The sequence below is a fragment of the Amblyomma maculatum genome, chromosome 7 (assembly GCF_055883805.1).
Source record: "Amblyomma maculatum isolate TAMU_Amacu chromosome 7, ASM5588380v1, whole genome shotgun sequence".
Taxonomy (NCBI): domain Eukaryota; kingdom Metazoa; phylum Arthropoda; class Arachnida; order Ixodida; family Ixodidae; genus Amblyomma; species Amblyomma maculatum.
Window position 1 is genome coordinate 140,220,433 of NC_139350.1, and position 27,509 is coordinate 140,247,941.

The following is a 27,509-nucleotide window of genomic DNA, read 5'->3' on the forward strand; positions in this document are numbered from 1 at the left end:
GTACAGCGCCTTCCAGCCTGAACATTATCTGCGACTCACGAACCCTGTGTTGGCGGCTGGTGTGCGTTCTCAGTCGCACTCCCGCGGCAGCAGCATTCGGCGGACCATGCTCACTGTTGTAGCGCCCTGCGTAGGTGCACTTGGGCGGGCTTCTGTGTGCCGGCGTGCTCGCGAGTGGGTTGTTCGTGCGCTCCCAATGATGCGCCTGATGGACATATCCCCCGGTAGCGAGAAAGCAAATGACTCGATCCTCTTCCGCCCGCGGCGCTTCTTTGCGGAAGCCTCTTTGCTATGCGAGCTTTTGTCTGTGGCATTGTGCAAGGTGTTCCGCGAGCGGCGTTATGTAGAGACGTCGGAAGCCGCGCCGCGTGCAGGAACCGTTTCTTTACCCCCGGAAGCCGAGCTTGCCGCGAGTGCCCCGTTGAAACCTTCGCGCAACGTGTGCCCGTTAGCACTGTGCTTTGAAATCGTCCGGCTTAAACCGCCGCAGGAAATAAGTCGTTCGGAAAAGCGATGGGTTGTCTCACTGTTGCTGGACTCCATCACGCAACTCAATCAACTCAGTGGTAATAAAAGCTGCACTAAACGAGAATCTCGTTTATTGCATTGATAGGTCGCTTGAGCGATTGTTGTGTATCAACGTCATCGATCGCTCTCAACCCAAAAGGCACCTAACGCCTGAATTGTTCCGCTGGCTGCGCATGCGTGATGTTGGCCGTGTTTATCCGATGTGTCCGAGGTTCCAGGATGAACTGTTGTAAGTCAGCGCTCGTGTGTCTCCTTGTGCCTTCCTTTCCTTGTGCCCTCGTGCATTGCGCGCTGGTCATTCCTGTCATGCGAAATATTGCAAGTGTGTCACTCGTAAAGGCAAGCCACTGAAGTCACGCCCCTTGAGGATTCTCGTTACAACGCTCATCCTAGATTGGATGTCGCGTGTAATGCTGTTTCAGTGAGAAACGTTGAAATGGGAAAGTAGCGCTCGTAGCGTGGCGGGTGCTGTTGAGGTGACTCGTACTGTCCACACGGCCCACATGATGCCATAACGCCTAGCCAATTTCAGAAGCGCCAAGAATGAAGTTTCTGTCGCTTGCGCCATTTTACGAACGGTTAGGCCGAGTGACCTGGAGACGTGGGGAACCACGACTTCAGCGCGCATCGAGTCGTCCTGTATCCTGTGGTTATCAGCATGATGGCGCCCATCTATTCATATATACCGTAGCAAAGGCCTGGAAGCTTCACTGCGATGTGGTTTCCAATTCGAGAGTGGGCTTCTTGCATCTGAAAAGATGCCCAGCATCGAGTTTGGTCTCATGCACTCGGCGGACCAGCGAACGCAGGTGTAACCGACAAAGGGAAGCAACAAACGTTACGCCATAAAGAAAAAAAAAAATGACTTTTGAGAGTACAGGCACCAAGTGTTTGGTATGTTTGATTCTCTGTAATGATGCGTAACATATAATACGCTCCCCCGCGATGACTTTTTGGTTAGGGCGTTTGACTGCTGAGGCGGGAGACCCGGGGCTGATCCCAGCCGCGGCGGCCGTGTTATCATGGAGGGCAAACGCAAAGGCGCCCGTGTGCTTAGCGATGCCAGTGTACCTTAAAGAACTCCAAAATTTCAAAATTATCCGAAGGCATCCATTATACGGCTTCCCTGATATCCTGAGTCGCTTTTGGACGTTGAGCCCCATAACCAATCAGCATTACAATACACGGCCGATCACGACGTGGCATTCGTATACGATCGCCAAATAATTTTTAACTGTTTTTTTTTTCTCACCCGCTTCGACTTCGGCTTCAACAGCCGAACGATGGTTATGGCATCTGTCAAGTATAGGTCTCGTGAAGGATGCTCATGATAGCGCTGTATTGCACTTTTATAGTATTTTATTGTGTATAGCTTGGTCTCCAATGACTAAAATATGTTTATATAAAATAAATAAATAAAAATACGCTAATGTATAATCGGCCCATCGTTATTTAAATTCACTGCAACGCTAACCAGCTGCCGCGAGGACAGAAATGACGAGTGAAGTACCAACTATTATGCTTTTATTCCTTCGGCACCTTTGGCTGCCTCTCTTGATTCCCGCACTCTTGATTCTCCCGCTTCATCTGGAAATCGAAGCTCGCGCGATGTTAACAATCGAGAAGGCTGTATATGGGCCCTATTTTCACCGCACTGCTTCACCCACACCCCCTCTCACACCCGCGAACGCGCGCACACACACACGCACACGCACACACACACGGACACACGGACGGACACGCGCACGCGCACACACGCACACACGGACACAGAGACACATACAAAAATTAGAGCACTGCAGAATCTGCATTGGAGTAATGCGAAAGCACGGATGCGGCTGTTGATTGTTTCTAGCTGCGTAATTTACTTCTTGTTTACCCATTTTAGTCTTCGGTACTTTCAAATTGCGCGCCTATCCCTTCCTATGCCATTTTTCGGCTCTACTTCCGGCTGCGTGACGTCACATCTTTGACGTCATCCTAATTGACTGATTTAATTAACTAATTTAGTATTTTATACATTCAAATATGGCGCCAAGCCATTCACTAATGAGACCATTTTCGCCTTTACTTTTTCATTTTTTGCCTGTTATTTAATTACCTAATTATACTATTGGCCTAATTATTTTGTTGCACACATTACATATCCCCTATCGATTGACACCACTCATTAACCTCTAAGACTTCTCAATTGCTCGCAACTGCTGCAGACGCGATTTCGCGCGTTTTGCCTCTAATTACCTAATTACCATATTGGCCTAATTATTTTATCGGGCAGAACATTACGTCACTCTCTATCGATTGACACCACTCATTAACCTCTACCACTTCTCAATTACTTAACCGCAAGGGCACCTTGTGTAAACTAGGTGTTGGTGCTTGGTGCCACCACGGACTCTGAGCCCCCATACCGAAGCTGTAATCCGTACCGTGGCGATAGGTTGAGAGGTGAAGGGAAGAAACCTTGAACGGTGGCGGTCGAGGCCATGGTCAAGCCTCGGCCGATGGGCTCCTCGCCTGTCCACCAGGCGAGGGGCTCCGGGACCTTCCTCTGCGTATAAGGGTGAACCAGAGGCGACATATATTAGGACCCCTTAAAACAATCCATACTGCATGGAAAAACTACCTTTAAAAAAACCTGATCGACCCCCGAAAAGGAGTCGCACCGAAGTGACGCAAAAAATCAGTACACCAACTGAGAACTTTCCGAAATTTCTTGTCTTGCACTCTGTAACCGAATCTCAACCAGTAAATGAACTGTCAGTCTTTCTGATTGCCAACTCTCTGAAGGCCATCATTGGGGCAAACTACAAAGCGAAAAAACTAGGATCTGGTGACCTGCTAATAGAGGTATCAGACAAAAGTCAATCTGACAACCTTCTCATAACAAAAACGTTTGCTCACCTTGACGTTCAGGTATCACCCCACCGCAGTCTTAACAGCTGCCAGGGAGTTGTCTCTGAGCGAGACCTCCTAAACGAAACAGAATCAGATCTCCTTGAGGGCTTACAGAACCAAGGTGTAACAGCAGTACGAAGAATAACAATCAGGCGAAAGAACGAAGAAATAAAAACGAAACATATTGTTCTCACCTTCAACTAGAGCACACTTCCTGAATTTGTCAATGTGGAATTTATCCGATGCAAAGTTAGCCCGTACATACCAAGCCCCCGCAGGTGCTTCAAGTGTCAGCGGTATGGGCATGGTAGCCAGACATGTCGAGGACGCCTTACCTGTGCAAAATGCAGCGCGCATGATCATGCAACCGATAAATGCAGTGCAACTGACTACAAATGTGTGAACTGTGAGGGCACCCACCCTGCATACTCACGGTCCTGTGCAGCCTTTCAGGCCGAAAAAGAAGTAATCAATATACAGATAACTGAGAAGATAACATACGGAGAGGCCCGAAAAAAGCACAGAATGCTTTCCTCAGCTCCCTATGCTAACGCAGCCCGCAGAGGGGCCAGGCCGCGTCTAGTAACGGTGGGCACGCAGTGCAATGCTGCTGACGTGCTCCCACCACGGCTCCTCACTAAGCAGCCACCGGCTGCACCAATCTTTGAAATCCCGGAGGTCACTTTCCCCCAGACGTCCGGGACACCAAAGACATCTGAGAGGGACTTTGTTCCTCTTGAAAAACCTCCTGCCTCCATGCCTTCACCAGAGGCGATGGAGGTGAGCACGGACTCCGCAGCGTCAGCGGCGCCTAGGGAGTCCGCCAATGAGAGGCGGGGCCTGCTGGACCGTCTCAAATAAAAAAAAAAACATACACCACTTAAGCCCCCTGATAAGGGCGGCGAGTCCTAACCCTACTCTATATTCCTTCCACACCTACCAAAATGACTATCGAGAGTATCATTTATTGGAACTGTCGAGGACTCCTAAAAAATCTGGATGACGTATATGAAATCCTCGCCGAACACCAACCAAACATAGTTTGTCTGCAAGAAACGCATCTGAAACCAACAGACACAAGTTTTCTCAAACAGTATCGTATATTCAGGAAAGATAGGCAAGGCAGTACTCACCCCTCCGGTGGCGTTGCCATTATAACACAAAAGTCAATCGCTTGTCGAAACATCTCGATTAACACAGACTTAGAGGCAGTAGCAATACAAGCCTTAATATTCGGTAAAATAACAACGGTATGTTCGCTGTATATTCCGCCAGATCATAGGCTATGCAACAAAAATTTTGAAAAGCTGATTGACCAACTCCCAGAACCATGGCTGCTGGTCGGAGACTTTAATGCCCACCACCCATTATGGGGATGTACAAGAACGGACTTCCGAGGTGCACTAATTGAAAAGTTCTTGTTGTCCTCAGGATCATGTTTACTCAACTCAAAACAGCCAACATACTACAGCTCAGCTCATAATACGTACACAGCCATTGACTTAGCCATTGGCTCTCCGATGCTCTTGACAGCTACAGAGTGGGTTGTTATTGACAATCTATATGGAAGCGACCATTTTCCCATCTCTGTGAAGTACACAGGCAATGAAAATGTAAATGCATCTAGTCCCAGGAAATTTAAAGAATATGTGGCCAACTGGGAGATGTTCAGGGAACACTCAGCTCTGCCCTGTTCATCAGTTACTGGCTTAGGCGTTGACGAATCTCAACTCTTGATCACGCTGCACATTATAGATGCTGCAGAAAAACACATTCCACAAACATCAAGTAAGCCACGAAACAACCGAAGGCCGTGGTGGAATGCAGAATGTAAAACTGCCCGTGAAACACAAAACAAGGCATGGTCGAAGTTACGCCGATACCCCACGGCTGAAAACCTAATAGAATTTAAGCGCGCAAAGGCAAATGGCAAACGTGTTCGACGCATCTCCAAGCGAGAAAGCTGGTCATCATTCCTTTCTTCTGTGAACTCTTATTCTGATTCTCACAAAGTATACAACAGAATAAGAGCACTCAAAGGAAATAACTCTCCCAACACCCCTTGTCAGCACTAGTGGTGACTCTCTTGAACACCAAGCAGACACACTAGGGCAACACTTCGAATATGTATTCAGCTCAGCGCACTATACAGATTCTTTTTTGCGGCACAAGGTAACTGAGGAGAGGAAGCCTATATGTGATAAAAGACCGTGCACAGGAGGGTACAATAGCCCTTTCACCATGCAGGAGCTGAAGATTGCACTTGGCACATGTGGGAACACAGCACCAGGTCCTGACAGGGTCACATATGGAATGCTTAAACACCTGCATACGGGCACGCTTGAAACCCTACTTTGCCTGTATAATAAAATATGGGCCACAGGACGCTTTCCTAAAGCATGGAAGGAAGCGATCATTATCCCGATATTAAAACCCGGAAAAGAACCCACTCTTGCTGCCAGTTATCGGCCTATTGCTCTAACCAGCTGCTTATGCAAGCTTTTTGAAAAAATGGTAAATCGCCGCCTCCTACATTTCCTTGAATACAATGGTCTTCTTCATCCAAACCAAGCTGGTTTTAGAGCTGGGCGGTCAACTGCTGATCAGCTCATTGCATTCGAGTCTTACGCAAGGGATGCTTTTGTACATAAACAGCATTGTTTATCTGTTTTTTTCGATCTCGAAAAAGCATATGATACCACTTGGCGCTATGGTATCATCCGCGACCTCTTCTCTCTTGGCATCACAGGGAACATGTTGAATACAATTCGAAGTTACTTGTCTGAGCGGGCCTTCAAAGTTCGTGTTGGCAATGCATACTCAAAGCAGTACATACAGGAAAATGGTGTCCCTCAAGGTGGTGTTCTCAGTTGCACACTTTTCATAGTCAAAATGAACTCTTTAAAAAGTGTGTTGCCAAAAACCATTTCTTGCTCTGTATATGTTGATGACATCCAGATAAGCTTCAAATCTTGCAACTTGGCCATCTGTGAAAGACAGATTCAGCTAGGTGTTAACAAACTGTCCAGGTGGGCTGATGACAATGGGTTTAAATTTAACTCTGAAAAAAGTGTTTGTGTACTTTTCTCTAAGCAGCGTGGCGTCAGACCTGACCCCAACATTACACTGAATGGTCAGAGCCTTGCCTTTAAAAAGGAACATAAATTTCTTGGCGTAGTTGTTGACGAAAAACTCTCCTTCATTGCCCACATAAAACAGTTGCGACTGAAGTGTCTCAAAGCAATGAATCTGCTAAAAATTCTCTCTCACTGGTCATGGGGTACAGATCGCGACTGCCTTCTGAGCCTTCTGAATAGTGTAGTTCTATCACGCATAGACTATGGCTCGATGGTCTATGGGTCAGCATCATCCTCTGCACTAAAATTACTCGATCCAGTGCACCACCTCGGCCTTCGCCTCGCTACGGGGGCTTTTCGAACTAGCCCAATTGCTAGCCTTTATGTCGAGGCGAACCGATGGTCACTGCAACGAAGGAGAGAATTTACTTGTGTAACTTATGCTATGAAGGTACTATGCCAACTGAACCATCCATGTCGCCGCCTCCTGCTTGACAAAACTAGCACAGCACTCTTCTCAAGAAAACCATCTCTAACACCGCCATATCCAGTCAGAGTTGCCACGCATATTGAACAACTGGACATTCCGATTAACAGCCTTCATACAACTTCAACAAAAGACTTAATTGCCCCTTGGGAAATGCATGCTGTTAATTGTGACCTGTCGTTTCTTGCAGTGGGGAAGCACGCATCCTCTATTGCCATACAGCGGCACTTCATGTTACTTCAGGCGAAGTACACTTGTGATGAATATTACACCGATGCTTCGAAGTCTGCTCAAGTGTCCTGTGCAGCACATGGACCACACTTTTCACTTTCAAAAACACTGAACAGACATACAAGTATATTTACCGCTGAATGCCATGGAATCCTGCTAGCTGTGAGACACATTATAGAAAAGAAAATACAGACATCGATCATCTACACAGACTCCCTCAGTGTTTTAATGTCCCTATCCTTTCTAAAGTGGCACAATAAGAACCCAGTCCTGAATTCCCTTTATAACTCCCTTATGTCTGCCCATAAACTAGAACTTAATATTACACTGTGTTGGGTGCCAGGCCACCGCTGTATACCAGGAAACGAGGCAGCTGATAGGCTTGCTGCATCAGCTGCCCTTCGAAACGCTACAGACACTGACAACATATCATATCAGGATCTCAAGCCTCACATCAAAAACACGATCAGACAACAATGGCAAGAGGAGTGGGACATGGCAACGGAGAATAAACTACACACAATAAAACCAAGGATAGGCAGATACACTACAGAAAAACAAAACAGATTCAAAGAAGTAGCTCTGTGCAGGATGAGAATAGGTCACACATACACGACACATTCATACATTTTAACAAACTCTCCTGCACCACGTTGTTCGAGATGTGGTTGCCGGCTCACAGTTCTCCATATTTTAATTGAATGTCAAAGACTGGAACAGCATAGGAGACGTCACTTCCCTGAATTATACACGAAACAAATACCGCCACATCCATCCATCTTTCTTGGCGATCATCCAATGTTCCCTTCAGAAAGACTTTTTAAATATTTATTATAAGTAGGCTTTTTATACGGAGTCATTTATCAACATGGGCGGCAGCCCATTTCTTTTAATTAAATGGCTTTCTTTTAAAGAAATTTTTGCTGAGGCAACTTATTCTTTTAACACGTACTTTTCACCCTTTGCAGTTTTACTCAGACCACTAAACACCTCAACTCAATGTTTTTAGGCCCTATACACCACTGCTTTTAGACTGCACACTCCGGAAAAACTTTTAGGCCCTATACACCATCGTATTTAAATACTTCATTAAACACCTCACCTCGGACATTTTATTAAATTCAGTTGTGACTTCACCTTGTGTTTTGGCGCTCTTTGGCCAAAGATGCCCTTGCGCCATAAAAAATCAGTCCATCATCAACTTCTCAATTACTCAAGTGCTGCGAACAACTTTTACATTTTTTGTCTGGAATTACAACTTATTGGTCCAATTAGTCTTTCTGCAGCAACATCGCGTCAGCTTCTATCGATTGACACCCCTTATTAACCTCTATCACTTCTCAATTACCCGCAACGGCTGCGGACACGATTTTGCAGACACGGTCTGCGGACAGAAATCTGTGAACATAGCGAAGTAACGCTTTCGCGTTAAACAACGAAAAAAGAGCTTGGGGAACGCCAGGAAAAGGCGCTCCATCATCCTCGCGTTTCGCCCGCCTTGCTGAGCCTGCAAGTCTCGTTCTGCAGTGGACAATGCGATTGTTCCAGTGGGCGATCCCGACTGAGTTGGCGTGTTTCACTTGCGTGGCGGGTTGGTGACGGGAGCCGCTGGAATCCTCTTCTTCTTTCGAGAACATTCTGCTTTCAGTGAAACATTTTTGCCTCTTTAGGACGCTGCCCAACCTTTAATCCGCCAATCCTCTATTTTGCAACGTCGACTGTGCCGCGGATGCGTTCACGTTACCTTTATTATTCATGATCCCCAGTTTCTCTTGATTGCACGGACGCCTGCATGGGGGTACTGCGGCATTCTTTCAAAAAGAAACCCGTGTTACCATAAAGTTTTTCGATGTTGCGCAGTGTACCTACGAGATCCCTTACCATGTGCAGACAGTTTACCGGATGGGGACTAACCGCTGGAGCGATTCTTTTTCAACCAGAAATACAGCTCTGCGCTCTTCACGCCGGGAAATCGCGACATATTTCTGTGACTGCACGCACTGGTGGCTGGCACCACCTCTGCCATACGGTGACGACAGCCCGAGGAAGGAAGGAGCCAGATCTACCGGATCGTCGACGCTGACAATGGAAGTCCGTTCATTGCGCTAGCCGCGCTTCGCTTCACGATCTGCGCGCATATCCTGATGGCCGCGGTCATCGTCTCAGCGCGTTGCCTGGCTCCGCGTATGTGAACTCCCCCTGTGAAACCGGCGCGAAGGTCTGTGCGGCCTGCCGCGTGCTTTTCGAGACTCGAGAGCCCGCGCGAATCGCCGCCTCCTCCTCTCAGCCACCTTCGGAACTACTCCTCTCAGCCACCTTCGGAACTACTCTTCTCAGCCACCTTCCTAACTACTCCTCTCAGCCACCTTCGTAACTACTCCTCTCAGCCACCTTCGGAATTACTCCTCTCAGCCACCTTCGGAACTACTACTCTCAGCCACCTTCGGAACTATTGGATGTGGGTCGCGGGTCCTTTGTTGCGTGCCCAGACTTGGAGGAAGCTCTTCGTCGAGCTCCACGTTTTTTTTTTTTTCGCCGAAAATTTGTACACTCTGTGCGGTTATGAATGTCGCGCTGAAGCTTTTGAGTCTAACCTTGGAGTTCCGTTATGCAGATGCACTTCCCGCGTTTGGCGTGTTGATGGCTGCACTGTCCTTTTTTGCGGAGAAACCCTCGATCCGGAGTAGAACACTATAGTCCGGAGCCTCTGCAGTGACGCGTCCGGCGCGAAGAGTATCCTGTCAGTTGCCAGTCCCATCTGGCTGTGACATCGAGGCAGCCTCCCCCTACTCGCCGGTAGTGTTCGCGTTTACTATGCGCAGCAAGCGCCGCAAACCATCTTGCCGGCATCGCTGTTTGTACGGCTGCAGTGGCAGTAAACGCATGAGGAATATTTTAGGTATTCATCGTGTGTCCACAGCGAGGGACTACGCGAGATACATAAGATACACCGGTTCCCCGCGTCTCCCGAACTGCGCTTGCAGTGGGTTGCTGCCGTCAAACGAAAAAAAAAAAAAAACCATTGACGTTTAAGCGCTAATCTCATGAGGCGACATTTCGCGGCGTGTGCCGCGAATTTTGTTTTACGGCAGAAACCCACTGCCGCGCGACGCGTAGCGCGGTGGGCTGACGGCCGCCAAAGTTGCCGCTCGTCGCTGTCGCTCAGGTAGTCAATCATAGCTCAGGTTCTGGGTTTTTCGAAAGTTTCGTGTGTCGCTCGGAAGCGCAATCGCAGCCAAGCGCAAAAGGCCTTCGGATACTCAACTTCCGTTCTGACTTTTTTTTTTCTTTCTTTTTTTAGCGAGCGAAGGTTGGTTTTTCTAGTCCAGTTTGAGCGAAGAACCTGCAGACGCCCACTTCGTCTTATCCGTGCATATATGAATGCATCGAGACAATTCAGTAAAAGCTTGGTAGGGTAGTAAAGAAAGAAAAGAAATATGGCCGATTTGAATAGTTAATTAAATACGAAGTGCGTAGCACGGCTTATCCCCATTATACCTTTCATGCATTACCACGCACATCTGCGATTTACACTCTCTCCAATAGGGAGTTTTAGAATAGGGGGACCCAAGGCTTGGGGCCCCCAAGGAAATAGCGTGCGGCGGCGCAACGTGCTAGCCGAGCGGCGAGTTTTAGAATAGGGGTTTTCCCGACGCAGCGGAGCCGGGCTTGCGTTCGTCGACTGCAGCGCCACGACGGTAAACCAAGAAAAAGCATTTAAATATATGAGCCAAAAACGCTATTTTCTTCATCAAAAAGTGCTACTATTGCACAAAACTGTATTAAAACTACTAGTTATATAAACTGTTTTTGTCATACAAGACGAAATCGGCCAATTGTCAATCCACGCCGAGGCCGGGAAAACTCATTTGAACCTTCCGCGCTTTCCGCCGTCTGGTCCCCATGGCAACCAAACGAGGCGAACTCGCTAGGCCTAGCAGCTCGGTAAATCCGGAAGCAATCAGAAAATATAGGGCGTTTTATTGCTAAAATTTGGTGGTGCGGACATCATGAGACATAGCATAAGCTTCGTTGGCCTTTCGTTTGCCATGAACGCGTGACACCATGGAGCGGTGACGACGAATGTGTGCCGAGGCGAGCGGCCGCCGCTTGGCCGAGCGCCGCCATGTTGCCGTAACCCAAGCGACCCAACGGCGGCTTGGGGCGAACGCTATTTTGGAAAAATAGGGGCCGCCCCAAGCGTTAACCCAAGACCCCAAGCGCGCCTTACGTTCTGCGCATGCGCATTTCGACGCCCCAAGCTCCTTGGGGGCCCCAAAGCTTGGGGCCCCCTATTCTAAAACTCTCTAATATCTTCCCTCGGCTCACGCAAGAGGTGGCCAGCAGTCACAAAAACAAACATCGCCGACGGTTGCGCTTCCAAAACACACAACACACAAACCTAAGGCCCAAACATTCCGATCGCTGCCCTTGGTCGGTTGCACGCAGGCGGCGGTTTCAAAGGGACGTATTGTCAATTCGTCTTCCTGAGAAGATACCGACAGCAGCTCTCTCTGCCGCACATTCTCCTCAGCCCGTGTTTCGCCGCGATTTATGGCCTCCGCGCCCTTTCCCCTCAAACCGAGAAGCAGAGCAGTTAGCGCCGAACCCACAACCACTGCGCTTACGCTGTACTTTTTAACTGCTCTAGTTTGCCTCCTTCGCGGCACGGTCGAAGCGCGACTTTTCCGAGAATTGGAACGGACCGAACCATAGAGTTTCTTACTCTTACCTAGAGGGAAAGCTGTGCTGCCGTCTATGGGAGTTTACATGGAGTTTTCAGACGGCCAGTTCAGCCACCATGAGCACTCAAAGCATCATGAGCCGGAGAGCTACCGAGTGCAGAACTACAACTTTTGGCCAAAACTAATGCAAAGATAAACGTTTTTCTGCCATAAATAATGTCCTAAGATTGAATATTGTGACTATAAATTACAAAGAGAGAGAAACAGAATGCCAGTGTGAGATTTATCCAATATAAGCGATGGCTCTTTCTCCTATTGGCTTAGTTTTGAGCAGCACAAATACCAATATTTCGCACTTAATAGGCAAACTTTGAAATAAAGATCATGGCGTCTTGCCCTATCAAGTCCTGGAGCATCAAGGGACAAGAAGTGGAAGCTGTGACAGGTTTTCTCTTCTTGGGCTCCAAGATTACCTCGGAAGGAGACTGCAGCCATGAAATTAGGAGACGCCTGCTTCTGGGAAAGAGAGCAATGGTTAGCCTTGACCGCCTAGTGAAGAGCAGATACATTAGTCTGCCAACCAAGATCCGTATAACTCCTGCTATGGTCTTTCCAGTTGTGATGTATGGATGCGAGGGTTGGACTTAGAAAAAGGCTGACCGCCGAAGAATTGACGCGTTTGAATTGTGGTGCTGGCGAAGACTCTTGAGAGTTCCTTGGACTGCCAGAAGATCAAATCAGTCGATATTGTCGACCATAAACCCTGACTGCTCATTGGAGGGTCAAATTCTAAAGTTAAAGTTAAAGCTCAGCTACTTTGGTCATCTGATGAGAAGAGAGGAGTCGCTGGAGAAAGATTTGATGTTGGGAAAGGTTGAGGGTCGCCGGAGAAGGGGTAGGCAGCGAACGCGATGGTTAGATGGCATCCTCGAGGCACTGCAGATTAAGTTATGTGATGTTAGGAAGATAGTGAAAGACCGGAAAGCGTGGCGTGACATGGTCCATAGGGTCAAGAAGAGTCGGACACAACTGAACGACTGAACTTAACTTGAAATAAAAAAAAATGTTATGAAAATATTTATCGTTGTGCAATCACTTAAGGAAGGTTTTAGTGGCATTTCGGGAAACAGAAACCATTTATTGGCGACGTCGGCTTTTGCGCCTTCGCTACTATGGCTTTCGCGGTCTATGTACGCACCTTCATATGATGATGATGACGAAAAAGAATCATTGCAGTAACGCCACTCCACGTACCCGAGAAAAACCGACTGTCCCGCAACAAGTAGCACACCGGCCCATGATTCTTAGCGCGCCCATGGTGGCTGAAGTGCAGCGCCCTCAGCTTTCCCTCTGGGTAGTGTAAGGGAACTCTATGGACCGAACCGACGGCGTCGCCCGTTTCCAAGACCGTTTACAGAGAGTAGTTCCACTCTCCCCAACAGGTTTCGCCACTAGTAAGGCCGTCATTGCTGGCCTTCAGAACGCATCGGCGCACAGTGCAGACTGCTGCTGTGCATCTTTGTAAGAATGCCGGCTGACTTTTAAACGCCGCTGCTTTGATGCAGGTGTCCCCTGTATTGTCCAAGTGTTCTGTGAGGAAGTAGAGCTAATGAACCTGTTGTTTATTGGCGAAGAACAGACGATGCTTTCTACATAAGGTGCACATCATGGCCTAGGCCACCGTTTTTCTCGGGGGTGTATCGCGAGTTCATGTTTCTTTCTGGGACAAGAAAGCGCGTGTGCATTGTAGAAAAAGGCTACACATCACGCACCAGCTTATTTTAGTACCGGCAGTAGCCATGGGAATGAGAGAACGACCCTGACGTTTTCTAAGGAGTTGTATATTGAGCACTGCTGCCGCATTATTTTCGCAGGGCGTTAAGAAGTACCTTGACGTGGCTATTAATATATATGCATTTATAAGAATTGATTGTGCAGAGAAGGAAAGTCAGTGTGGGCATGTCAGTGAATTTGCTTACTTTAATTAGGTACTGTTCCCAAGATATGCGGTATCGAATCCCGGCCTCGGCGGCTGCTTTTCGATGGAGCCGAAAACCCATGCGCCCGTGTGCTGTGCGATATCAGTGCACGTTAAAGAACCCCTGAGGGTGGGAATTTCCGCATCCTCCACTCATAGCCTGAGTCGCTTTGGGACATTAAACCCCACAAACGGAGCCAAACTTTAATTAGAGAAGCACTGCTGCAATACATGTAAAAACTGCTGCTTTTATAAAACTAATGCACGGGCCAATGATGAAATTTATCATAAGATTTTTTTATATCCCCATTTGCTTGGGTTGCCTACTGTGGGTTCTGAATTCCGATGCAGTTTCCAGTCACTTTCGCCCGAACACATGGTCGGTGAACGCCGCTGAGCGCCTGATGCGGCCCTCAAGCAGCGTAATAGTCTTTTGAAGCCAGAACATTGTGGGATTCGGGCTTGCTGCGGCTGCCCTTTGCGCGGCCGCCGCCCGCTTCCCATTTGTTCTCCTCGTTCCCTTTCTGCCGCCTGAGGCGGCGGAGAGAGGCTCGGACGACTTGTCACTGTCGTTCGGGCCACAGCTCCGCCCTGGCATCCCAGTGGCTGTTCTCATTGGCGCCTTTTGGCGGGAACACAGCACCGCTTCGACGGCCGCGCTTGCGCGACCGTCCGAGCGGAGCTCTGAGAGAGACCCCTCCGAGACATCGCAAGGTGCGTACGCAACTGTTCTTGTCTGCCAGCCTTTGTCCGCGCAGACCAGTGTGTACTCGAGTTCGTCTGCTCCGGGTCGTACCTGAGAGCGCAACTCGAGCCTGTCGATCGTGATCCAACGATCCGCGACAGGCGTACCTTGCGGTGGTTGCCCACTCTCTCTCAAAGGAACCCTTTGGTCACTGCGAGAGAGAGAGATCTCAGCACTCCCTTGCGTGCTTGCGGCGCGCACTCCGTGTCACTTCGTGCGCGCAGGGGAGCCTTGCTCCTCGCGCGCTCCCGGGACACGGTGACTGAGTATGTGTGTGTATGTGCGTTTGTATATATGTGTATGTGTGTGCGTGTGTGTGCCGCTGGAGGATGGCGTTTCAATAAACGTCTTCTTTGTGAACTTGGAGGCTTGTGTCCTTGCAGCGAAGTGCTCTCCTCCCGGTGGAGGTTGAGTGCGCGCTACGGTATTTCAGTGTGCGCGTGGTGACGGCTGATCGGGGCTTCGGCTCGCGCGACGCTCGAACCCGCGGTGGTTGGTGGCCTATGTCCACGTAGAAACCACAACGTTTACAGGAGGTAAAATTATACCTTATCAATTGTCGGGGATTACACGCGCGTCCATATTGAGCAGTAAATGTTGTGCACAGTGTTAAATGGTGAATATTCATAATTCGTCTAAGCTAGCACGGTCTGAACATGCGTTTGCCCTTTCAGTTTGTAATCTATTCACTTTTACAGAAAATGTTTTCCACAAGAGAGGGAATTGATAAAAAAGAAAAAAAAAATGAGTTGACGGCTGACGGTTTGTCGAAACGTTCTAGCCAATGCAGACAGTTAGGAGGACGCAATAAATTAAATATGTGGTTAAAATAAACATTTTTTAGCACCTACACACACACTATGAGCATTCACATGTTTTTTTGGCTGTCCACAAGCTCATTGCCCCCAGCGACGGCGGGTACGCCGCACCGTGCAGCCAAGTACCAGCGCGCCGAAAGCCGTCAAACCAGAAGGCCCGAAGGCTGGCGATGGCAGAAGGGTCACATGATCAAATATGGCAGCGCCCATGCGCTCACGCTGTAAAGGGTCTTGCCTGCACGACCATCATAAACTTGCGTCAAGCTGCCACTTGACCTTGGCTGCCCCTTCGGAATCTCCCCCGTGACAGTGCACCCACGGTGAACTCTTCGTTTCTGGGAGAAGCCCGCAAACTTGACTGTCTATTTATGGGCCACCGGCTTTCTGGTTCTGCCTCCGTAACCGTTGTACTTCAGCACGTCGAGCACGGCGAACCTGCGCCGCAGTGCCAGATGGCCCGGCTTCATTCATTGCAACGCGAAGCAAACGCACACACGCTTGTGCAACGCTGCCCAGCGACGGCCGCCACGTCCGCTACTGACACGCCTCTCCCTAACTGTCATGCGGTCGCTCCGCCTCCTCAGTGTTAAGTCGCGTGATGCTGGCGTCGCCACTTTCCCTTCCTCCTCTTCAAGTTCATGGAGAGCTAAATGAACAGAGAGCGCGGCTTCTACTACAACTCTGCGGCCGCCCCACCTCCTCAATGCTGAGCCGCGAGACGCGCGCGTAGCCACTTTTTCTTTCTCCACTTCAAGTTCACGAAGAGAGCGAGAGAGAGCGAGCGGCTTCAGACAGACATCGGCGAAATCCGTGATTGCGGCTAGTAGCTACGCACTAAAAAGGGCTAGTGTGGCTAGATATTAATTTTCGAAAGCATTGCTTGCAATGCAAGTCTGCATCACAGTGTAGCAGCGCACCGCTGCACTGAGACATTTTCTCTTTAAATGCGATGCATCACAAAAAATTTCATCATTGTTATCGTATTCGATGCTGTTTAGTTTTAGAGACAGGATACAGTGTAACTGTACTCCCCCTGACTGAACGACAAGGTGGCGGTAACAAAGCAATGCTGAAAAAGCACCTCTCTGTCACATAGTCCCGTCGCTCTGTGTGGTGTGCAGCAGCGGCAACGAGAGGCAACGGCAGCGTCGCGCGACGGATCGCCAGGGATTGTCGCCTCATGTGGTTGCCGTTTTAATCATCTTCCTGTGTGTGTTCGCGCCACACGCTGGCGGTAAGAAAACCGAGAAGGCAGAAACACGAGTCTCGGCCATCTGTTGTTATGAGTACAGAGTACAAAATTGTGCTCGCTGATACCCATACGTGACGCCACTTAATGCTGACAGCTTGTGATGGTGTCACGTCGTAGCACTTTATCCATCCACACAGAATGCAAATAGTGATGACTTGAAAGCCTTACAACAGATTGCAAATAATGACAACTCTAAAGCCTTGCAAAATTGCACTAGTGACGAAATTCTCATATGCCTTCGCACTAAGTATTGCGCAATATTGCGGGTACTTGCCAATTAAGAATAGCTATGTTTATATCACGGGACATGAAATGGGACGATATGTAGGTGGAAGTGTGAAATGTCGTGCACATAATGCTACAACCACTCACGGCTACAGATGCGCAGAGGCTGATGCAGCACATTTCAGTGGCATGCTGCTGAAAAATTAATGCGCACAACTCGATGTTAGTGGCATTATGTCCGTGGCATTCTGGTACAAGCATTTTAAATTTCGTTTCATATCTTAAACATCACACCACTCAAACGCAGCCTTCTTGTCTATGCACATACTTTGTAATCAATAAAACCTACAGTACGCTATTTGCGAGGCCTAAAAATTAAAGAAATGTGCTCAACAGGAAACCTTGTGAAAAAAAAATGACAAGGGTTCAACGCTGCTGAACCAAATATTGAGAGAAAGCATTAGCTATGGGTGACCGAGCGTTCTTCTCTTTTTCTTCTTCCCCAGCCCACATATAAAGCCCTGCTTTAACCAAGCTGTATGAACGTGCCTTAGTGGCCTATAGGGGTAACATGAATGCCAGGGTTCTAGCAGGCTGATTCTGACATAACCGTCCCATGTGAAACGAGAGACCCAAGTTGGCAGCTCCTGCCAGCCCACAGGGGTGTGAAGTCACAGCGTCACGTGGGTAAGACGTGGCTACCGGCCACGCTACGCTGAAGGCTCGAAACCTAGAGTAGTATTGCTTTCGCAATAAAATACAGTACTAAACAGTGACCCACATTTCACGCTCGGACAGACCCGGCCAACACTGACCTGGCAAAGTCGCAGGCATCGGCACCAGTGACTCGCTGTTCATACATTCTAGTCTACACATGTAGCAGAAGACTGCAAGGTTGGCCAATGGCACAGGGGATTGGTACTGGGACCAGTGGTTCCTTTCGGAACATTTGTTAGCGGCAGTAGAGGTGTGTACGGGCTCAGGCAGGCCCGGAAACCTGTACCTGCCCCACGGGCCGGGCTCAGGCTGCTCGGAAGCCTCTTGCCTTCGTCCGGAATCGGACCAGGCACACTGACCCCGAGTACGCGCAACTTTAGCGAAAGCATGAATATGGCCACGGTGCACGAGGCATCTCAAATGCAGAACAATAAGTGTTTTCCGCCGTCCTCTCTGAGTGAGAATGTCAGTGCTTTCTTGTGATATCAACCTGCTTTTCAATCACGCGCCCTCGCCGTGAACGGATTTTAGCTAGTCTGCAACGACCGAAGAGAAGGGCCGTTTGGGGGCTAGCACGTTTCGATCTTCGTGGCTCCCGCTTCTGTCACATTGGTGCATATGTTTAGATATATGCGCTGTAAGAATCACACCATGCTGTCACTTTTTAAGCGTGTCTATGTTGCGGTGTTGTGGCTTGCTCCTGGTCTCGACCAGGGTTGCCACTTAATTTTGAGTCAATGTCACCAGATGATGGGCAAAATGTCTCCAAAAGAAGCCATTTTGCATTTAAATTTTGCCATAAATGATGACATTATAAATTACTATAAATATAAGGTTATAGCAGTTGCTAACTATACGGACATTTGTATGCGGTGTGTGTATTGCTCCGCTGAATGGTAAATGAAATCAGTTTTTGATATTTCACTATACCATACAAGCCAGATACTATATTGAAAATCCGGAGCTTTTTTGGTCTATTAGCTTTGTATTCAGGTAGCCAGAATAGCTTTAACAGCAAAGTATTTTTTTGTTTGCCGTGAGAGAATTGTGCATGGTGGTTGCTGCAGGCTTGAGTTGTATCAGACTCTAGTAAAACAGTAATAATAAAATCCAAAAATTTTTACAAGGCCGCTCACCAAATGAACCTTCAAAATGGAGGCGGAATTTTGACGTTGCTACAGAGCGTGATTTTCTCGATTGATTTATTGCTAATATGTCAAGTCTGCATTTGTTTCTATACCATTATTCTTTTGATCTAAGGCATTGCAGGTAACATGGAAACAATCTTTTGACAGCAACAGGTAAAATATAATGCAGTCAGTTCGTTTGACAGTAGGTGCAATTGGCTGAGGTGTAATGAACACTGTAGCGCGGTGTTGGTGCGCATGGAAGTGGCGTATGTCAAACACAGCACTTCTAGAACACCTTTCTGTTAGTCAGCAGAATGTGAGGAACACTCGTAGAGTGCCATTGATCTTTCTGGTTTCTCCGGGACCTCGCAGAATCGGCAGATCTTGGAGGCTATCCTGCCTGCGTACAAATGGTGGGTAACGAGGGACAACAGTGCATGTTCGCGAAATGTTACTACATATATGGTGGTGCAGGCTCGTCAGGCACTACACTGACCACACCACGGCTCTATGCTTGCCAGTTTCTTTGTATATATTATAGAGCTTCGGCTAGACGCACGAGTTGTCGGTGCTGTGGCAGAGCAATTTCAGTGCAGTAAATTTGTATTGCGAATGGTGTCGCATTTAAAATTTATTTCAAATGTGACCAAATGAAATGCTTCGGCTTTTTTGCTCGATCTTCATCGAAGCTTGCTTTCAGTCAGTATAGAGTGAAATGCCGCTGAATTGACAGGTGCGTCGGCCTTTATGGTGGCACTCAACTGTGTCGCACACTTGTGTTGATCACTTCTTAGCTGAAAGTACTGCACTGCACGAATGGGGGCCAGCTGAACGCGTGGCAGTGCATGAGTATGCAGAAACTGCACGAGTGCTGCTGAGTCGGCTGAATGCATGGAACCAAGGCATTCATATGAGACATGTGGCCCAAAGAGGATGTCCTCCTTGATGCAGCCCCACAAGCGCATTTTACTGTCCTAAAAGTGCAGAGGGAACATTGTTGGGAAGACATTGGGCCTAGAACCCACATCATGAGACCTTAATCGAAAATCGCCAAAATTCGCCATGTCGCCAATAATAATATTCGGTCACCATGGGCTTTTGAAATTCGCCAATTTGGTGAAACGTAGCCACCAGTGGCAGCCCTATTCTCGACATAGCCTCGGTAGAAGCTCTCTGGGCGCTGCGATATTTATTCACTGGACAGTCAGGTGCACCCCGTGCAAGTGCTATGGAAGCTGCAGCGATACTTGTTTCCGACTGTCCAGTCCAGTTTGTTTCTAGGAGCAAGCAATGCAGTGGCGGATTGTGGGGCCAAGAATTCGGTGAGCGAGACAATCTCGCAGAGTTCTTGGCCACAGAATATACGCCTTGTTCACAGTGCCAGTTTGCTCTTTTTGGAGGAGCAAGGAACACTCGTACCCAAAACTTCCTCTTCTTGCTAAGAGCGCTCTCCAACCACAAATTAGAGCAACAAAAGAAACTTCACTGGGGTCGGAATCATGATCCAGGAGTGCCGCAAATGCTTCTTGCCTTCATCAGTACATAACCATCTGTTTTTGCAGAATATTTAGAATGATAGTTATATGTATGCGCTGCACCTCTGTATAGTCTGCAAATTTGTCACCTTAAAATGTGGAATAAACATTTCGAGGCCTTTAATGAACTCAACCTAGTATTCTTTGTGCTTCAATTGCAATTGCAGCAGGTCAGGCCGGGCTCGGGCTGAAAATTTCAGCCTGTGTACACCTCTAAGAGGCAGCATAGCCGTGTAAGATTATTAAAATGGCTTCTTAGTTTTCATTCAGAGGTCTCGGCAGCAATGCAACGCCCATCGGTAATGCAATACTCAATGAATTGCCTCTATTGATTTCCTTTGACATCAGTATTTTAGGCTATACTTAATGACAGTGGTCATGCTGTAGCTTTTCCAGATCGCCTTCCTTGGTGGCGAGGCTGCTTTTTTGTTCTTGTCCTCAACATCGATTCGCCCAGCTTCCTGTTCTTTGCACTCCTGATTGCACTGCTGTAGTAATGCTTTAAATGCTTTACTTACAGTGAACACTTCAATACAGTCTTGGCCGTGCTAAACGAGCCAGAAAGGTACCAGAAAGGTATCAGAAAGTTGTGAGGCGTATTTTTCGACTCGCTAGGAGCTGCACTTTGGCCACCACTGGTTTACAGGGTTTAACTTCTCGAAGTGCTATAAGGGATGCCATAGTGGAAAGGACTCCGAAATGGAGATCACGCTTGAATGTGGACTGAAATCACACTGTACTTGTAAGGGCACCTTGCTTTTCGCTTCTAGTTCTCATTGGTGTCTGTTAACCCATTTTACTGTCTGTTATTTGTTTATGTGAGCACGTTTTCATTTCCGTTGTTCGATCCCCTTGATTACTGTGCAGGCCTGGCCCTGGCGCTTCTTTGGCATCCGGGCCACGCGACGCCACAAGTCTTCCTGAATGGGTCTTCGAGCCTCCTACTGAGCGACTCCAAGCCCATCTTAAGTGCAGTCACCAGCCTGGCCTTCCGTACGTGCGGCCATGGAACGATACTCCGGCAGTCGCTGGGCAACGACTCCATATCTCTGGCCGTCCTCTCGAACGGCGCGCTTGAGCTCAGCTGGTCCGTCAAAGGGGTCCAGGACGCCGTCATGGTTCGTATAGGCAGATGAACTTTTTGCTTTCTTTTGGTAAACACAAATACCCCGGTGGAAAGGAGTCTGCCAGAGGCGATAAGACACACTCAATTCCTTCTTCACGCCTTGAACATGCTAAGGTGTACTCACTTCATGTACATCTAAATAATATTTGCATGCATTGCATAATAACGGGGGTCTCACTACAGGAAGGCTGCCATCGCATGCAGTCAAGCCGTGGTCCACCAAATTTCTTTTCATACCTCGCCAGTGTAGTGCACGTGATCGAGTCGTTCTGGCGTGTGTTCGTAGCTTTCATTACGTCTACATTTGCAGTATCCATGGCCTTTAGTTAGCTAACTGAAACAGCTGACCTCGTGTTTTCTTTTTCTTTGTGCACACGACTATTCATATAGATGCCAGCCACGGAATCGTTTCCAGTTGATGGCTGTTCTAACACGATCATTTTTCATAACCTGGGGTGGGGTAATGTAGGCTACCAAATTCGTTCCATCATTTTTAATTTTTTGTTGTTGGGTCCAAGTGAGAGCAACTAAGCTCTCCAGTCCTGTTGGGTAAAATGATGGCACAAAAATGACCATTGAATGTCTCTGCCTTAATAGGTGCGGTGACTTGGTCTGCGCTGTTGCGATAAGGTTTGCCAGTGAACTTTCGGGCGGAGAAAAAGAGCTTGTTGAAAGTGCTTCTAAATACAAGGTGATGGTTATGCCTGCTAGCAGCTTCAACTCTGCTGAACATTGTTAGCGGGCTATTGGTGGATGCAAATGCGCACGTTCAAACGTTTCCATGCTGTTCTTGCACACGCTGTGCCATTTGTTTTGAATCTAGGAAACTGATGTTTAATTTCCTTTTTAGTTTTTTTTTAGTTTAGTAGTGGCTCTTGAGCCGCTTTTGGAAACAGCGGAGCTTAAGCGCGATCGTTGACAATAGCAGCCTCCGCCAGCGTGGCCACATTTCCTCAAACGCGGCACTTCTGAGGCATTCAGATATGACCATAAATGATCTTGTCTTGCCTCTGCAGCAGTAACTGTAATGCTGGTACCTCATCACCCCACTTTAGACCAGAGAAACCAGCCCAGGAAATTTATGGAAGCACTTCCGTTAGTTACATATTTGGGCCGGTTTTGATCGACTCATCAGCTGTTTTGAAGAGTACTGACATTACTAATGGCAAGTGTTTAATTTTCACTCTGACAGGATTAAATACCGCCTGCTCTGCAAAGGGTTCCCTGCTTTTTTGCCCAATGTCGAGCCTATGTATAGGCCCTGAAGTGGCCACCTTCTAGTTGGACAAACGGTGCGAGTTGGAACTTCGATTTTTTCTTTCTCTAGTATTTGGGCTTGAAATAGACATTTTGTATGTTCCGAAGTTTTCAGTTTTTTTTTTTTTCCGAATTCACGCATATTCTCACTAGTGTTAATTTATCTATAGGCATCCAAAGCAACACGCGGTGGCTCCTGACTGGAAGTGCCATCTGTGGCAGAAAAACAGAGACTGGGAACATGGAGGCCGCGCCAGCTGCGTGTTCTCATCGCACCGCCACACTCTCGCTCCCTTTCTAGCACATGCAGATCTCGCGCTGCATCTGTGGCATGTCGCAGAGTACCATCAGCAGTGCAGCTTGAGGAAAATCTGCTTGCTTGACTTTTATTTTCTTTAAATCGAACTTGTATAAGGTGGAAAAGTTCGTTGACAATGTGTACTCTCTGAGGCAGACATTAGAAAACTACAGTAAATACTAGACGCAATGTGCGCTTCAGAAATCAACGATCACATTGCAAATGCCGCATTATTTGTGTTAGTGATTTTAAACTATAGCTTATGCAGCTCATTCACTCGAAAAGCCGACGTAGTAGTAGTAGTAGTTTGCCGCACCACGTGTCGGAATTATTTAATCAAAGGTTGTGTAAAAGAATTGTATCATTGTATACAATGCTAAAAAAAAATAATTTGGGGTTCTAGTGACCAATGATTGACAGGCGATGACAAGTTTATGAATGAAATGTAATTAATTGATGAATGAGAGGAATAAAAGAGATGAAAAAAAAATAAAAAAGGGGTTCAAAGGTGTCAAAATTCTCAGAATAAAACACCAATGCTTTGTGATGCTAATTAAAAAAATGTAGTGCAAATGTGAAAATGTGTGACTGATAATTAATTCAAGTAATAGAAAAATATAGAAAAAATGCATTCAAAGGTGTCAAATGGAAAGCCAGTGTTTCCTGATGCTAAGTATCGGCGTATAGAATTAACAGCAAATATAAAACAAATAAAAATAAAACTAAAAATGCAAAGTGTGTGTGCAAAACGCTATCACGTCATACCTTTAATGGTGGAGCTTAATTGTCCCCTAATTTTTGGTTGGTTGGTTTCGTTTATGGGCATTAATGTGCCAAAGCAGCTCAGGCTATGAGAAACGGCGTAATGGAGGGCTTAGAAATTTAGACCACCTGAGGTTTTTTAACGTGCATTGACGTTGCACAGCACATGGGAACGTTGCTTTTCTTTTCTCATGCATCGAAAATCTAATGGTGATTTCCACTGGGAGCTCCAGAGCACGTTTTCTTGCTCTGGGAGGACGGTTTCGAATTCCACTGTTCGACTAAGATAGGTTGCGCATATTCTACTGGTTGTTTGGAGCAGCTCGGGACGCTCTAGCTTGATCCACTGACCGGAGTGGGATCTCCCCGGAAGTCGTAGTCGCTGATGTGGTCACTTCCAGAGGCTGCTGAATTCTTTTGCTGGGTTTTGGCCGGTTCAGTGACATCGGCAGAGGACACTGGGCATCACCGTTGTTTTGTGCGAATATGTCGGAGTGCATCTATTGAAAAATGGCTGCAGCGTTAAAATAGTGCAAAAGCAAGTTGTTGAGGGCTGCACTCCTTCCTATTTATCATCCGCAACAATTTTGGCCCTGGGATGCCACTACAACTTTCAAAACCGACTCAGAATTACTTCTGTCGCACACTCTACACGTTCTGCTGAGCGATCAAGGCTTATTCGCTCTGTAGCGCTTTAGGTCGGTTCGGGTGCCCAGCTTTGATCGACCAGTGGAAATCACCATCATTTTTAGTATATGCTCGAAATACTCAACACTCTATAAGCACTACCAATCGAAGCACTCAGTGAGGCACTCGGATGGTTGTTCTGCTCTGTTGAATAGAAAGATCACACTTTATCTGTTTTCATATGGCATCCTTGTATAAGTAAACGTCTCTTTGGGATGAAAATTAACTGGGTGTTGGATGCATTTTTCAGTGGAAGTGGTATATTTCAATTGAAAAGCATTGGTTGGTAATAGACACTCGTTTTATATTCATTGAAATATTTCCCACTGAATTGTTCATGAGGCAGCAGAATGCTTAGGCTCTGAGAAGGTAGGCTAGATTGAAGCTAGGCTGGGAAGCTAGCTCTGAAGAAACTTGCCTCATCTATTTCGGTTCTCATACCGTGTTTGGACTTGAACTTTGTGAGAGCTATATTGACGCCAAACTGGTTTTGAAAACACAGTGCTCGCTGCCGATGGGGCCAAACCAGTGTAGCGATGCACACGCTTGAAGAGCTAGAGCGCAAGCACATGCGTAACGATGTTAAGAAAATTTGTAACAAGTTTTAGTGCGTTATGTTTGTTTTTATCCACTCCCTGAGGATTGGACAGGTATGCTAACAAGGTTAGCATTTGCTGAGGAAAGTTTCGGAAGCTAATAGCATCTTTAAGAGAGCGATAAAAGTCAATGCTAGCTCACATTTGCTTATTCATAGCAGTCATGGTCATCCCATGAGAAGAGTTTTTTTTTCTAGGCAGAAGATGCCCTTGCATCTTTCTAAACCCCCCTGCTGTAACTGTAACGCCTTTGGGTGCTATGGTGTAATCTCTGAATAAAGAAAATAAAGAAAACTGTGGAACTTGCGCTTATTTCAAAATGAAGCTGCGGTGGGCTTCATTTAAATTATTGCAAGGGTGCAGCGGTGGCGTCGCAGTAGAACATCCGCCTCTCATGCAAAAGGACTGGGGTTCAAATCCTGGTGCCGCGCAGTTCTCCCCCGGATTAAAAAAAAAAAAGGTCCGCGTGTCGATGGAATTGCATAAACAGGTTTGGGGTGCGACCTGATGCCGGTGAACACCTCGGCAACGCACTCCCTCACCAGAACAGGAGTTGGCCACCCTAGTGCAGTAATTGGCCGCAGCCTCTCATGATAAGCTCCATAAAACCCCGGCCCTCAGTCACCAGCGGCTGCGGGCGGCGGTCAGACCTGTGACACAGCAGGAGGTGCTAAGAATTCCTAGCTCCGCTGGACCGGCCGCCATTGGAAACTGACCCTGGCAACGTTTAACGCTAGAACCCTAGCTAGTGAAGCTAGTTTAGCAATGCTGTTAGAGGAACTAGAGGGTATGAAATTGGATGTCATAGGGCTTAGCGAGGTTAGGAGGCCGAATGAGGCATATGATGTACTGAAGGATGAGCATGTACTGTGTTATCGAGGTTTACCAGATAGGCGACAACTAGGAGTAGGTTTCTTTGTCAATAAGTATATAGCGGGTAATATAGGTGAATTCTATAGTATTAATGAGAGGGTAGCAGGGATCGTAATTAGGCCTAATAAGCGGTATAAACTGAAGGTTGTACAGGCCTATGCACCTACATGTAGTTATGATGACCAGGCAGTTGAAAGCTTCTACGAAGATGTAGAATCGGCAATGCGAAAAGTAAGGACGCAGTATACTGTACTAATGGGTGACTTAAATGCCAAGGTAGGAAAAAAACAGGCAGGAGACCAGGCAGTAGGTGACTATAGCATTGGTTCTAGGATAGCAGGGGGCAGTTACTAGTTGACTTTGCAGAGCGCAATAACTTAAGAATCATGAATACTTTCTTCAGCAAATGGAAGAACCGGAAATGGACATGGAAAAGCCCTAACGGGGAGACTAAAAATGAAATTGACTTCATAATGTGTTCAACCCCCGCTATTATGTAAGATGTAGAGGTAATCAGGAAAGTGCGATGCAGGGACCACAGGATGGTGAGGTCCTGAATTAGCTTAAATCTGAGGAACGAACGCAACAGATTAGTAAGAAAGAAACCTATCAACGAATTATCGGTGAGGGGAGGGCAGAAGAGTTCAGGATCTCGCTACAGAATAGGTATTCAGCTCTAACTGAGGATGGCGACATTACCCTAGAGGCAAGGAACAATAATTTCAGAGATATCATTACTGAGTGCGCGGTAGAAGTAGGCGGTAGGATAGTTAGAGAGGATACCGGTAAGCTGTCTAAGGAGACGAAAGATTTGATTAAGAAACGCCAGAGTATGAAAGCTTCCAATCCAACAGACCAGATTGAATTGGCCGAGATATCAAAGCTTATCAATAAGCGCAAGGTGGCCGATATAAGGAAGTATAACATGGAGAAAATTGAGCATGCTGTAAAGAACGGGGGAAGCCTTAAAGCGTTAAAGAAGAAATTGGGCATAGGCAAAAACCAGATGTATGCGATAAGGGACAAGGCAGGCAACATTGTCACGAATATGGACAAGATAGTGAAAGTAGCCGAGGAATTCTATACAGATCTCTACAGTAGCCAAAGTAGTCAGGACCGTAATGAGATTGGCGGTAGGGAAAAGCAGTCAGACATTCCACCAGTGACGAAGGACGAGGTCAAGAAAGCATTAGAAACTATGAAAAAGGGGAAAGCAGCTGGAGAGGATCAGATAACTACACATTTGTTGAAGGACGGGGGGGATATCTTGGTAGAAAAACTGGCCACCCTGTATATGCAGTGCCTGGTGTCATCGACGGTACCGGAACCGTGGAAGAATGCAAACAATATCCTCATTCATAAAAAGGGGACTCTAAGGACCTTAAAAATTACAGACCAATCAACTTACTGTCTGTTACGCATAAGGTATTTACTAAAGTAATGGCTAATAGAATCAGGACAACCTTAGACTGCAATCAAGCAAAGGATCAAGCAGGTTTTCGGAAACGGTACTCTACTATCGATCGTATCCATACCATCAATCAGGTGATAGAAAAATGCTCGGAATATAACCAGCCCTTATACATAGCATTCATTGATTACGA

The 27,509-nt window shown here is 47.2% G+C and overlaps 1 protein-coding gene across 1 annotated transcript in view; it reads left to right on the forward strand.

Annotated features, from left to right (window-relative positions):
• LOC146184876 (protein crumbs-like) overlaps positions 1-27,509 on the forward strand; it is a 267,601-nt gene that overhangs the window by 80,538 nt on the left and 159,554 nt on the right. The window contains exon 2 of the mRNA XM_084609522.1: positions 21,174-21,424. Coding sequence (XP_084465648.1) covers positions 21,174-21,424 — 251 coding nt within the window. The remainder of the gene's footprint in view (positions 1-21,173; positions 21,425-27,509) is intronic.